Source organism: Buteo buteo, chromosome 26, assembly GCF_964188355.1.
Source record: "Buteo buteo chromosome 26, bButBut1.hap1.1, whole genome shotgun sequence".
NCBI classification, from domain to species: Eukaryota; Metazoa; Chordata; class Aves; order Accipitriformes; family Accipitridae; genus Buteo; species Buteo buteo.
This window is the reverse complement of record NC_134196.1, coordinates 13,586,078-13,599,785: the sequence shown is the minus strand read 5'-3', so window position 1 is coordinate 13,599,785 and position 13,708 is coordinate 13,586,078. Positions and strand designations below refer to the sequence as shown.

The 13,708-nt window shown below is 41.5% G+C and overlaps 1 protein-coding gene across 1 annotated transcript in view; it reads left to right on the top strand.

Moving 5' to 3' along the window:
* TRHDE (thyrotropin releasing hormone degrading enzyme) overlaps positions 1–13,708 on the top strand; it is a 221,826-nt gene that overhangs the window by 141,787 nt on the left and 66,331 nt on the right. Inside the window, exon 9 of the mRNA XM_075057976.1 lies at positions 2,381–2,568. Coding sequence (XP_074914077.1) covers positions 2,381–2,568 — 188 coding nt within the window. The remainder of the gene's footprint in view (positions 1–2,380; positions 2,569–13,708) is intronic.

Here is a 13,708-nt window from a genome sequence, read left to right as displayed (position 1 = left end):
TGATGCAAAGAAATTCCATTTGATTTAACATAGTGGCAACATTAAAATATGTTTTTAGCAGCATTTCTATTCTTTGTTATGTTAGAATATATTTCCTTGACTGGGCTATGTCACTGATGTGCAGTAAAAGACACTTCATGGAATCTGCTATCATTGACTTTAGTGGCAGCACGCGGAGGCCCATAAGCTGGCAAGCACATGAAAGTGCTGAGCTTTGGCATTGACATCAGGTGTGTTTGGGGTTTTGTATGGAGTTATGATTCGTGTGAAGGACAAAACTATCAAAGCTTTAAAGTTTGGTGTAAACAGATAACTATTTAGTGTAACATTTGCATCCTGTAGAGACTTATAGTTGCTATGTCCATGCTCCCTTTGGTCGCTACGCTCAAGCTTGGCTTGAGTTTCTAGAGCCTGGTCCAGGGATCTATAGGGGCAGAGTTTAATTTTCATAAAGTGAGCCAAGAATGCCTGAATTTCGTGCCTACAGAGCTAGTCTGGGCACTCCAGAATAAAGACAGAGTGCAAGGCAGTGTAGAGTACAGTCAGGGAGTTTGGGCACAAGTACCAACTCAAGCCATGTGTAAACATGACAATCTGGTTGTAACTATTGACACCATAGCTAGGAGTCAGGTGGAGGTCAAGACATCTGCATTTACCTAGACAAGCAGGTATATATATATATATAACTGGGTGTCCAAGCTCCAATTGTTGTCAATGAGGGCTGGATTCGGTTGCCTGCTCATAGACAACAATGTTTACCTTGATTTATCCTACCTGGCTTCCAGCTGCCACATGAGATAAGCATGCCTGCTGTAGGTCCACCAGTTCTGCAAGAATGTGTTGAATATTTCAGGACATCTCATTTGACACTTGGTGAGTAGGAACAAGTGGAGTCCCAGAAATCCAGACAATATAGTCAGCAGAGCGTAGAGAGCAATTCAGTTGACTAGCCACTACACAATTATTTTATAGTGAGCCTGAACCACCAACTGTTGACTAGGGACTTGAGGTAATTGTTCAAATATAGGCAACTAGTGCCAGATTAGGTGCAGTAGGGTGTTCAAGACATTCAGGTGGGTCTAATTGATTTGACACAAATTCTGTGGGGAATTCTGTACTCTTCTGGAGTGGCAGGTCAAGGTCAAATGACATTAGCCACTTATGTGTGGGCAACTGAACTGAGTCCTATGTCTGTACTGACTGCTAATGAGAGTTGAGACATGTAACATGCAGTCAGGCTCTTAAACCTGTGTCTTAATCTGAAGTTGAATGCCACTGCAAAAGTCTTTCTTGCTTCTCACCTGGTGTCTTCCTCTGTTAAAGCCTTTGGGACAGCTCTGGGCGATGGGAGGTCAGAGGGATGAATGTAGTCTTGAAAGAAGAGCAGAACCCACAGCTAATAAAATAGAACAAAAATGAGACTGTATTCTGGTCCGTAACCACTACGGCTATACTGTATGCTCAAATCTATTGTTAAGGCTAATAATTCCGTTTGCCTTACTTGTAAGCACGTTTGTTGCCAGCCGCTTTGTTCCTAATGCATTGCAATTGCAGCTTCAGTTCTAAAGACTTCTTGCTGGGTTCTGCTTGTATTCATCGGAAGTTGCTCAGTCTGTGATCTAGGACCATTCGGCAGCTAGGGACATTTCCGTCGCTGAAGAACAAATGATGCCTGTCATTCTTCTCATACCCAGTCTCATCTCCCGTGATGCCATAGTATCTCTTTCTGTTTCAGATGAAAAGCCACTTGTAAAACAGCATTTTTATTGACAAATGGTATCAAATATGAACACATTAATCCTCTATGTGTTATGACAGGTGCAGTTTATGAAGGAGCTGGGGATATCTAGATATACATGGCCTCACTTTAGACATGAGGGACAGTATTTTCAAATAACTAGTCATTTGATTTTTAGAACAGAGACACTCTGTGCTTTTAGAAATCTGGTCCTTTGAATATGCCTTATTGTAGGTACCCTAGATCAACTAACACAGAGTCTTTTTTAACCTTAGCCGGTCAAGAATATCTTTTGGAGACAGCCACCCAGTATTTCTGTGCTATTGTTAAAACCCTGTAAAGCAGGTTGTTTCTTCTGTTACAGCAGAAGGGCCTGAATGATGTGGGAAACATGACTTTCTGACTGTCACTCTCTTCTCTGGCAAGATTGCTCCATGTTTATTTTTAAGATATACAGAGACTGTTGGTTTAAATTATCTAGTGTATGTGTACTGGGTGTAAATGTCTGTGTGTGCATGCGTGATGGTTATTTAAACCTCTAAACTAATTATGGTCTCTTGGACAAAAAAAAAAAAAAAAGAGTTTTATATGTTGGATGATGATATTGCTTCAACATATTGAAACTTTTCTTTTTTCTTGAAGGCTTTAAAAAGGGTTGGAAAATCTGTAAATATCCGAGAAGTAATGGATCAGTGGACACTACAGATGGGTTATCCTGTTATCACTATCTTGGGAAATGAAACTACAGACAATGTCATAGTGATCTCCCAAGAGCGTTTTGTTTATGATAGTGATGCTAAACCCAAGGATCCTGCCCTTGGAGACAGCAGGTACTTACATTTCTCAATGAATATTTTTCAAGAGGCTGTAGTTGTTTAAGTAAGTGCTTCATGTGTGTATTTTTATGAAGATGAGTCTTTAGAAATCTCTGAGCTTTGCTTGGTATGAATAGCATGTGGTGACCCTTCCATTTGAACTGTAGTAAAGATGAGTCCAGTTAAAAGAATTGAAAAAAATCATTAGAGTAATAGAACAACAAGATAAAGCTTTTAATGTGCCCATTTGCATTCTGGTAGTCCTCTCTGTGATTACATCTTATGTCTTACATCACACATCTGTTTCTCTCCTTTTCTTTTAATTTTGTCACACTCCATGAAGTAATTTGGATTCTGGTTGGAAGGTCTGATACTTCTTTTTAAGTAAATCCTTGGAGTGGTCCTCTCCATGCTCATACGTTGGGTAGGCAGATGTAACCGTGTGTCAGATACATACCTCGCTTGACTTGGGAAGCAGTCAAGAGCTGAACTGGACCTCTGTACAAGGCAGGGGGTTCCAGCTGTTTCATTTTTGAAGCCAGCTGAACTGGTCCTATGGGGACTGTGCACGTTGGCTGAAATCAGCAGGCACTTACACATCTCTGCCCCTACCCTTTTTCCACTTCTCAGATTCTTTCGTTCCTGCTCCCAGCTGACTCCACACGCTTCCTTCATCCCAGAAACAAGCTGACATTCCTGGTTGATGCTGGGGAATCCTCATCTTATTGTTTTAAGCAGTTTTGGCATCATACTTCAAGGCCAAGAATATAGAGCTGATGCTAGAATTACAAGATAGCCTTTGAAGCTTCTGTGTTCACCTATTCATGCTCAGCGAGAAAGAGGGCACGCTGTCAACCTTGAGTACTCTGTGTTAGTCCAGTAGATTTAAATCATTAAAAGGTAAAATTTAATACCAAATTTTGATTGACGTATCTGGAGCTTGTAGAATATTCCTGCTGAGGAAGGCCTAAAAATACAGTTACATTTATTGGGAAATGTTTAGAAGTTCATTATCCTTTTTTTAGAACATGAATATGGAACTCAAACATGACACAGAGTACGTAGTTGTTTTTCTGGCTGTATTGGAACAACCCAGCAGGGTATTAAGCATCTGTTTAAGTTCTGGGCTGAAATTAGTTCCTTTGTGAAAAAGAGATAAAACAAGTGAATGTGGACTGTTGAAAGTGTTCATGACTCACAGTTCAGTGCAGCTTGAGAGAGATTCTCCCTTATTCACTTGAAAATTTCTTTTGTGCAAATGTATATACATGTAATGTAATTTGAGTAGATTTTACTACTCAGAAAAACAGAGATTATTAGGCTTTTTGATTGATTAAAACAGAGATGTTAAGCCTTTTAAGTATTGTAGAGACTTCCTTAAATAGATTTGCTAGGTACTCAGTATTGATTGTAATAACTGCTGCTGTAATTCATGAGTAGACTACTGGGTATATAAATGTTTTGGAAGGTGGAATATCAGGGGTGGTGTGGTGGGTTGACCCTGGCTGGATGCCCCAGGTGCCCACCAAAGCCGCTCTATCCCTCCCCTCCTCAGCTGGACAGGGGATAGAAAATAGAACAAAAGGCTTGTGGGTCAAGATAAGGACAGGGAGAGATCACTCACCAGTTACTGTCATGAGCAAACCAGACTTGACTTGGGGAAATTAATTTAATTTATTACCAGTCAAATCAGAGTAGGATAATAAGAAAGAAAACTAAATCTTAAAACACCTTCCCTCACCCCTCCCTTCTTCCCAGGCTCAACTCCACTCCCGATTTTCTCTCCCTCTCCCCCCGCAGCAGCGCAGGGGGATGGGGAATGAGAGTTGGGGTCAGTTCCTCACCCCTTGTCTCTGCCGCTTCTTCCTCCTCAGGGGGAGGAGGACTCCTCACTCGTCCCCTGCTCCAGCGTGGGGTCCCTCCTGCAGGCTGCAGTCCTTCAGGCACAGCCTGCTCCAGCGTGGGCTTCCCCTGGGGTCCCAGCCTCCTTTGGGCATCCCCCTGCTCCGGCGTGGGGTCCTCCCCGGGCTGCAGGTGGAGATCTGCTCCCCCGTGGACCTCCCCAAGCTGCAGGGGGACAGCCTGCCTCACCATGGTCTTCATCACCACGGGCTGCAGGGGAATCTCTGCTCCGGCACCCGGAGCATCTCCTCCCCTCCTTCTGCACTGACCTGGGGGTCTGCAGGGCTGGGGCTCTTTCTTACATGTTCTCACTCCTCTCTCCGGCTGCAGTTTCTGTGCTGCAGCAACTTTTTTTTCTGTTCTTAAATATGTTATCAAAGAGACACTACCACCATCGCTGATGGGCTTGGCCTTGGCCAGTGGCAGGTCCATCTTGGAGCCGGCTGGCATGGGCTCTGTCGGACGTGGGGGAAGCTTCCAGCAGCTTCTCACAGAAGCCACCCCTGTAGCCCCCCTGCTACCGAAACCTTGCCATGCAAACCCAATGCAGGTGAGAATTAGACTTAGTTTTATTTTCATATGTGACAATAAATCAGAATTCAACTTGTATCTTGTGATACATGGAAGGATAGTGTTCTGCAGCAGCATGGTTGGTTATGCTGTTTCTTAGGAGATTTTGTCTACAGATTTTATCACAATTATAATTTCTAAATATTGGAAGTAAAATTTAGTGCTATAGGACGCACAGAGAAGGGTATCAGCACGAGCCCTGCCAGGAATTTACTGTTCTAACAGGCAGTACAACACATATTATATGTAACTCCTTTGGCAAGTCTCTTTCTTGTTCTCTTCCCCCTTTGGATTTGTTTTTCTTTGTGCTTCTGTGTCCTTTTAACCACAAATGGGAAGGAAGCCCCTTGCCCAAGGAAGGCTTTACATATGGGGTGTTTACTCCAGCCAGTTAGATGATGGAGCTAATTTGCCACTTCCCAGTTGAAGTTATTTGAAAGTCTTTTTACGTAAGTATAAATACCAAAGAAGAGAAACCGTATACATTTAGCAAATGGTAAAACTTACCTATGCATTCACCTTTTGAAAATCATCCACCAATTTACATTGAAGTCCTATGGCTTAGTTATAAATCGGTGTCTAGAGTGTTATAACAATGACCATGCAATTAATTGGTGCACTGCCCACAGGCACATGTGGCTTGGTATGCACAATGGCTCTGTGTCATTAAATATCCTTTCATACCATCAAATTAAGTAGAAAAACAAGATTGACATACTGTAAATAAGTTTAGTCTTACTGCCAGCAATGACCTAGATCTTTTTCAGGGCTTTTTGTGGTTTCTTTTTCATTGGAAAAGTCACTATTGCTTCAATTATTGTGAAAGCAGTAGACAGGGAAAATCACATTAGTGTGATGTCATTTGATAATTCATGATACATTACCTTGGTTTTTAACATTGCAAGAGCTGAAGTTTGGATAACATGATACAAAGCGGGGTGACAACTGGAATGGAAACAGCACGTTGACGGACGGTCAGCACTACTGCGAAGTGCAGTGTTCTGGCTGATTCTGCTGGTGGCTTTGCTCAGGAAGTTGGCAAGGGTTTACTGACGTTCCGCGGGGGCTGATAGCACAGGTAGGTGTTGTGGGAGGCAGAGAGGTGTATATATATATACATATATATATATATAATGTCAGCCTGCAGGCTTTGGGGGTGTTACATATCAGTGGCCTATTTCACAGTCCAATAAAGTCAGTGCTCATCTCCCCTGCGTGACCCATGAATTAGGTGTTGGAACGCGTGGCTCCCTGGGGAACCATAATAGGCACTGTAAATAACGGGGAGCAAATGGTATTTATGCCACATTTGAGGCCATGCTCTTGCAGGGCAGGCAACATTGGCTTCCTTAGGGTAGTTTATCTATGGATTAATCGTGATGATCATTTTAAACACCGTAAAGGGTAGAGCTACACAAAACACAGAAAAATGTACAGGTCCAGGCCTTTCCAGGAGTTTATTATCTAAACAGATAATATGATACGCACTGGAAGGCTCCAGGGAAGGCTCTTAAAGCATCTGTCTGCCATATAGTCTTCAGTTATCTAGAGGTGGGGCTGTAGTTCGACATGGCACAGCAATAAATGTCAGTTCTGTTGCCTTCAAAGTGATGAGGCGTTTAAACTTACGGTTCAGACCCTTTCTAGGCAAATTTAACTTTGCTCTCCTTTAGAAAGAGTCACTTCAGAGTAGGTCTTTCAGATGTATCTGCTGCATAAGAAATGTGAATAAAGAGGCAACTGAATATTTCAGAACCATTCTAGTTTTATAAAATGTCCATGCTTTTCTTTATGCCATGTATTTATGCAGCAATTAACTGTTAAAAATGAAATGTGAAGCAGCATATATAATTTTTCTCTGAAATCATATAGAGGAATATAGAAGCAGCAAGCAGATTTTTCTAAGTGATAAATGGTAAAAGTGAAAACTGTTGATGTCTTTGGCAGTGATTTACTCCTAGTTCTGCCTAGTCCATTACTATAAGTGTCTTTAATTCTACTGCAGAAGAGAATGATTACATATAGCTGATTTTCCCATCTCATGTACAGTTGGACTCCTTGTTTCTATAACTGCAGAAAAATGTGTTTCAAGGGCCATACATATATAAACTGTGGTTTATTTGTGTGCATAGAATCGACTGTATGGCATGCTAAGCTCTAACGTTTGGCCTGAAATTACAGAAGGTATACAATTTCACTTCTTTGCAAACTGAACATAGATTTTATTTGACACTTACGCCTTCACATGATCCATAGTTCTCATTTTATGAGAGAATAAAACGAACAATGACAGACACCGTTTCTAGGAACACCATTCCTCGGCAGGGCCAAAATCACCAGCTTTGATTTGAACGTCGAAACCTGTGGTTGGTACAATGTTTCAGTAGCAATTTCAGCTTATCCAAGCAAAAGTTTAAAACTCCTGTAATAACTGTATAATTCATATTCTTCCCCCAAATAACAATCCTTTACAGTCCTGGAGTCCTGTATACCCATGTGAGAATGGATTATGCCCTTACATTATCAGGCTAGAGGGGAGGAGGTGATATTCCATCTGACAGGGTTCAGTGGGTTTCCCTGCTGACAGAGAAAATGATGATTTTAAGGCACCAGTCTCATCCATCATTACAAGAATGGCTCACAGATATGACAAGGAATCTTATGAAAAATAATCTGTGGTCTAGACAATAAACTAATCAGTTTTGATGAAATCCATAAACCTTTTATATACTGTATTGAAGAGCAGACCAAAGCTTTCTGGTTATGGGTATAAGTTTTGCCTTTTAAAAATATATGAGCTTATCTCTTCAAAAGTGGAGAAATAACCTTTCCAATGTTATCAAAATAATTAAGTTCATGTTGCTGAGGTAATATTCACTCGTATAGTATTCTTATCATGCATGCAGTTTCCGTAGCTAATCTTTGCTTGTTCATGATAATATCCTAAAGGGAAATGTCTTGCTAGGTGTTGAACACAGCTAGCTGTGAGGAAAGAGAAAAAAGCAAGAGGTACAAACTGGGATGCAGACAGGGTATTCATACGTGCTGTAGTGTGGTAATCCCCTGTGCCTTTCTGTGTGTGGCTGGACTAGGGAAAATTCAGTCGAATGGTGCAAGCCAGGGACATGACCAGCAAAACTAGAGCTGCACAGACACATGGGTCTAACACCATGTAGTAATTACAACAACGGAGAGGCTTTACAATGGGCAGCAGAGCTGCTCAGCAGTCACTCCACTCCAAGATGAATGGTTAACTGCAGATTTTATTTCCCTTCAAGTCTCTTCTGAATTTCCTACACAAAGTTCATTTATTCAGGCTTTGTGGAAAAAGGGCTGTGCTTGTCCCTTTACTGATAATTATTTGAATAGTAGAAGCATAGCTGTGTTTGGATATTGCCCTGTGTATTCTTACTTATTTGTATGGCATTATCACTTGAGCAGCGAAGGGGAAGTTACTCTGTCCACTTACCAGCTGAGGGGCTGGTTAAACACAAACCAAAATATTAGGAGCACATGGGGAATGCTGATAAGTATCTTTGAGATCTTCTTAGAGCAATTGTGGAATAACGTAGCATATGTAGTATTAATTATGTAATAAAAAGGACCATAATATGGACAAATATTGTTCCATAAGCTGAGGAAAAAGGGCTAAGACAATATAAATAGAAAAAGAAGTACTCATTTGCCTCCTGTCTTTGGGAAATATGCTCTAATCTTCCATTTTCTCATGTCCTTTGAGTGTTTTCTTGTTATGCCTTTGATCTTTACTATACCTGAAAGATTGCGCTTATATCAGCGTTTCTACTAGAAACAACTTTTGTGTTGCTGCCTAGGGAGTGGATGTGGTACCCTGGTTCATCTTGACTGACCTGAGTGCCTCTATATCAGCTATAATAATGATGAAGGGAATGGGCTCCAGGAGAGGAAGGTACTGGTATTAGGCACAGAGGAAATGGAATTATCAGGAACAAGATTAAAAAATCAAGACTCCTTAGTGGAGCACAGAACTGTGCGTGAACACAGCCAGATACGATTTAACCAGATTTTTTGCTGGTCAAGCAGGGACTTGAAAACACTTGTTCTTGCAGAAGAGCGAGAAAGTGTGGGGAGCTCCTTCTCTTTACAGCTTTATGACACCGATAGATTTTGTCTTTCGGCGTGTATAGGGACAGTCCTTAACCCCAGCAGCCTGAGAGAGGACGGTGCTGCTCCTGCAGACGAGCAGGCAGAAGAGCTGCTTCTGCGAGCGACCCGGAGGAAGCCTGCCTGCCTCGGGAGGAGCGCCGTTGCTGTCGGATGCTGGTGTTTGCCAGCCCGATACTTGTGCTGCACGCTGCCTGCTGTGATAAGTCTTTTTTTTTTTTTCTGTAGAAGCCACTGGGGAGTCCCCAGTCTTTTGTCTTGCCTTTTGATATTTTTTGGAGGCTCTTCTGATGGTTGCATTATTGTTAAGTCAGAATAGGAAGCGCTCTTAAAATTTGTTCCTGCACATATCTGTGCTGATACCTCTTCAGCAAGATTTTGCTGCTAGCAAAGATCTCAGAAATGCCAGCTGTAATTTAACACTTTATTTCCAAAACCACTTCATAGCTTCTATTTGTGAGAAACGCTTCTCACTAGGCAAACTTCCGGGATGCTCTGGTGTGCAGGACATGGGCAACTTTCAGTGGTAGAATTTGCAGAATGCTAAAGAAAGCAAAATTGGTGTATTGTGTCATTGCTTCCTGTGTGGTGGCAGCACTTGTATCCTGACAGAAGTTAGGCTAACAGGGAAACGCTGCTGCTGTATTTTATTATCACTGCAGCCTGGGTCACTTTCCTCTTCTTATTTCCCAATACTAACTCTCAGGAATTGCTAGATACCCAAACTAGTTAATTAACTGTGACATTAATTAAATCAATTTCATGGTGAGGGAAGGAGCATGTACTTGAGGGCAGCACTGTTTTAATTCCGAGTGAGGTGGAGAGGCGAAGAGGAGAATCGGGGCAGCGGTGCTGGTGGGGAGCTGCCTAACAGGCAGCGGGAGGGTGCAGATGTGAGTGGGAGTTGGGAGCATTAAAGTTGTGTAGATCGAATAGGCAAATATGGAGAACCAGGGGAACGGAGAAGGTGGTTATGATGGGGGCTTTAGTGAAGTAAGCAGCAGGTTGGGGAAAGCCCAAACAGCATTTGGCAGAGACAAGGGTAATGAGGAGGCATGAAGGTGGATAGATGTCGTATTTTGTTTGCTTTGTTAAAATCAGAGATGAGGATTCCCCTGTTGTAGATCAGAGGATGAAATTACTAACGTGCTTCCTTTTTTACCTCTTCTTCCTTTTGCTTTCTTAAGTTGCTGGTAATGGATTTTTTTTTCCTTATGTCTGTATGTAAGCTTTCACACTCAGTAGTAGAATCTCAGATTTTATGGAGAAGATACTTTGGTGGGGGACTCTTCGGGAAGTTTACTGAGGAAAGAGAAACTGTCATAGGAATTATATTTTAATCTTGCTTAAATTCACAATATTCTGAGACAAAATCAGAACTGAACATTGGAATACGCTGAAAAATGCTTGGCACTAAGTCTCTGAGACCATATTGGAGGATTGTAGGCATAGCTAAAATGCTACTCTTATTCCTACTAGGGGGCTCCCTCCTCAGCCCATAAGACATCCTTCCACTCCATTCAGAGAAATCTCAGATCTGCACTCTGTAGTCAAGTGACTATGCTCATGGGTAAAGGACAACACAGAGATGGGGTCTGCATGATCAGCACCACGTGTGCAATTCTGCAAGGACGTTTTGCACTGGTGCAAGACGGAACAGAGGATGCCAGAGAGATTAAGAGCCTTTACTGGAGGGTAAAGAGGCAGCTGTTAGAATAGACAATGCTGCTTAAACGCAGCTTCTTTCTATCCATCTCTGACTCAGCACCCAAAATTGCTTGTCACTTTTGAAAATGAAGCCTTTTGTGTTTTAGTGTAAAAAGGTAATGTTAGGCAGGGAGGAGAAAGCATGTACTGACAAAGAATTTGTAGTATTTGTTCTTTGCCTACAATATTTTTCTAAATTTAGTAAGGTACTCTGCTAGCACTGACACTGAAAATGAGTCCATTTTAGAGAGCCCCATAATATTTATAACCACCTGATTTATAACTTATTTTGGTATGAAATGTTAAGCTAAAATTACACAGAACTTCAGAGAAGGCTTAGTAATCAGATAATTTTAATCGGATAATATTATATTGTTATCGGCCAATGCAATTTTTTTTCTTTTCAAATTGGGTAATTTAACTGAAATTAACTCATTTAAATTACCTTGTGTCCACCCGTAAAAAAGAAATCAGACCAAAGGAGAGTGGGGTTTATACGGGATGGCCAAAGACATACAGCTGTTTTCTAACAGAACATGCATGCTGTCACGATAAGGCAGTCCCACAGTGCAGAGCCACACGCAGGCTCTTCCATGCTAGTGCTGCTCTTACGGCACTGAAGCCTTTTCTTATGTCTGGGACTCTGTGGTTTTGTTGCATTGGTAAGGGCATTATATTTGGCATAAGACTCTTGAAGAATGTAAATTGTTTTCCCTCTTTCATCTCTAGCACTTACTTATTGCTGAAAATTATTCCAAAGATTCTTGTGAAATCCAGGAAGAATTAAGACTATGGCAGAGTAAAGCAAAACTGCAAAATCCACATCTGTGATACATTGCTGTTAAACATGTTAATCACTGTTCTGACTACAGATGAATTATAGTGCCAATGGTTGCATTAAAATACATGCCTCTAAAATACATTCCAGCAATACTGTATTGCCACTGAAAATATTTTTCCCTCCATATCTTTGTATTTAGATCCTTATACAGAAAAAACCCAAATGATCTGTGATCTATCCTAGAAATAGTTGCTCTTAGAAGCAACTATCAACCCTTATTTTAGAATATACCAATATGACTGCCTTTTTTAACATGAGTTTCTAAATGAAAGCATACATACTAGACAAATATATAAAATCAGCATCTGTATTGAGGCAGAGCTGCAAATAAAGAGGCTTACCATCAGAAGCAAGTAATCTCAGAAGTGCTAGCATCTTTCAAGACTAGAATATAAGCTTCCTAGTCACCCTCTCACGCAATTCTAAATATTTCTCTAAACTATAAAGATTAACCATAGTTCCCTCCATGTATGCTGCTAAGTATAATTTGTATTTAAAATTATAATAGGCCCACAATTCCAAATACCTCCCAAATCCCCAAGTTTTGCTTCGGTCTGAAATACATATTAGGTGGATCCAACTACACATCCGATCAGAGCCTTTGAAAACCTCAGACAGAGTAGATAGATCTTAGTAGTTAAAAGGCAAGACTGCTCTACAAATCGGTTTCTGTTCATCTGTGAGGCATTTATTAACTTCACTTCTATTAAAAACTTGCAATACTCTTCAAAACCTGACACCTCAGGTGTGGAGCCCATTCGGATCCACCAGGTCATCAAGCCCTGGCAGCACCTGTAGGGAGCTGACCCCATGGGGTTGTTTTGGTTGGTAGGTTCCTCTGTCTGAAAAGTTGAGTTCGTCCATAGGTGAGGCATTAGTGAGAAAGAAGAAACTGATACGAAAAGCTCAGTTAGCTTTTGACACTGTTGGGTATAGATGGTAACACGATTACCATTAATTTCTGAGTAACGTGTGCCTTGCTTGCAGTTTTGTTATTTGCTTAGACAATACTGCATGTGTATTACAAGGCACCCTAACTCCATTCTGTCTGCACTCATGGATGAAAAAAATGCAGTCTGTATTACAGTCAGATAGACCTCCCTAAAGACCATGCTGGAACACTCTTTAATTCACAGAGTCCACCAAAGCCCAAATTCTTGCCTTGCTTTTGTAAAGGGGCTGGAAATGCCTCTGCCCAGCACAGTCCAGAATGATCTTGGAGTAAACACTTCCACAGTCTTTTTCTTTCAGTCTTTTTCTACTTGGTCATGTAGTCACTGTTATTAACTTCTCTGTTCCTTTTGTTGCCTTAGCTTACCTTTTTCTTGTTGGCCAGTCTGTTAGTCTGGCGTGAGGGCAGAGCCCCTGGAACCCCACGATCCCAACCTTAGCACCATTTCCTTCCCTCATTTTGCTCAAGTCTGGCAAACCCTTGATATGTATCCCACAATTCGTGCGGTGTGGCACACTCACCGTGTCCTGCTCTTCATTTCCTCGCTGCACACGGTGCCGCAGTCAGAAGTTGTCTGTCTGCAGGACTTGTGAAAGTCCTGTCCAATTTAGACACCAGCAGGCCGCCTCCAGTTAATAAAACCTAAGTGCTGTCCTTTCTGATTTCAAGTTGGCTAATTGCAACTTCTTATCTGATGAAAAAGTCTGTTGTTGTCTGCTTTGTCATTCCACTTGTAGGGGAATCCAACTTAATCGGTCACCTTTACTGGTGTTTTTCACCTGTTTCTCATTGTTGCTTGAACTAAACTTGTTGTTCACACTCTGAACATAAGAATTAAGATCACACTGGGCATATGCAGATGACCAATGAATACCTTCAAGCTGTGCTAAATTGATCTCAGTTACTTCAAATTGTTCTCCTTTACCCATTTCCATCTTGTATTTGTCTTTGCTATGAAGTCAGTGAAATCTTCCGTTCCTATCTGCCCTCTTCCATGCTGACAGGGTACAAGGAATTCCTTGACACTCCAGCTCAGTGTA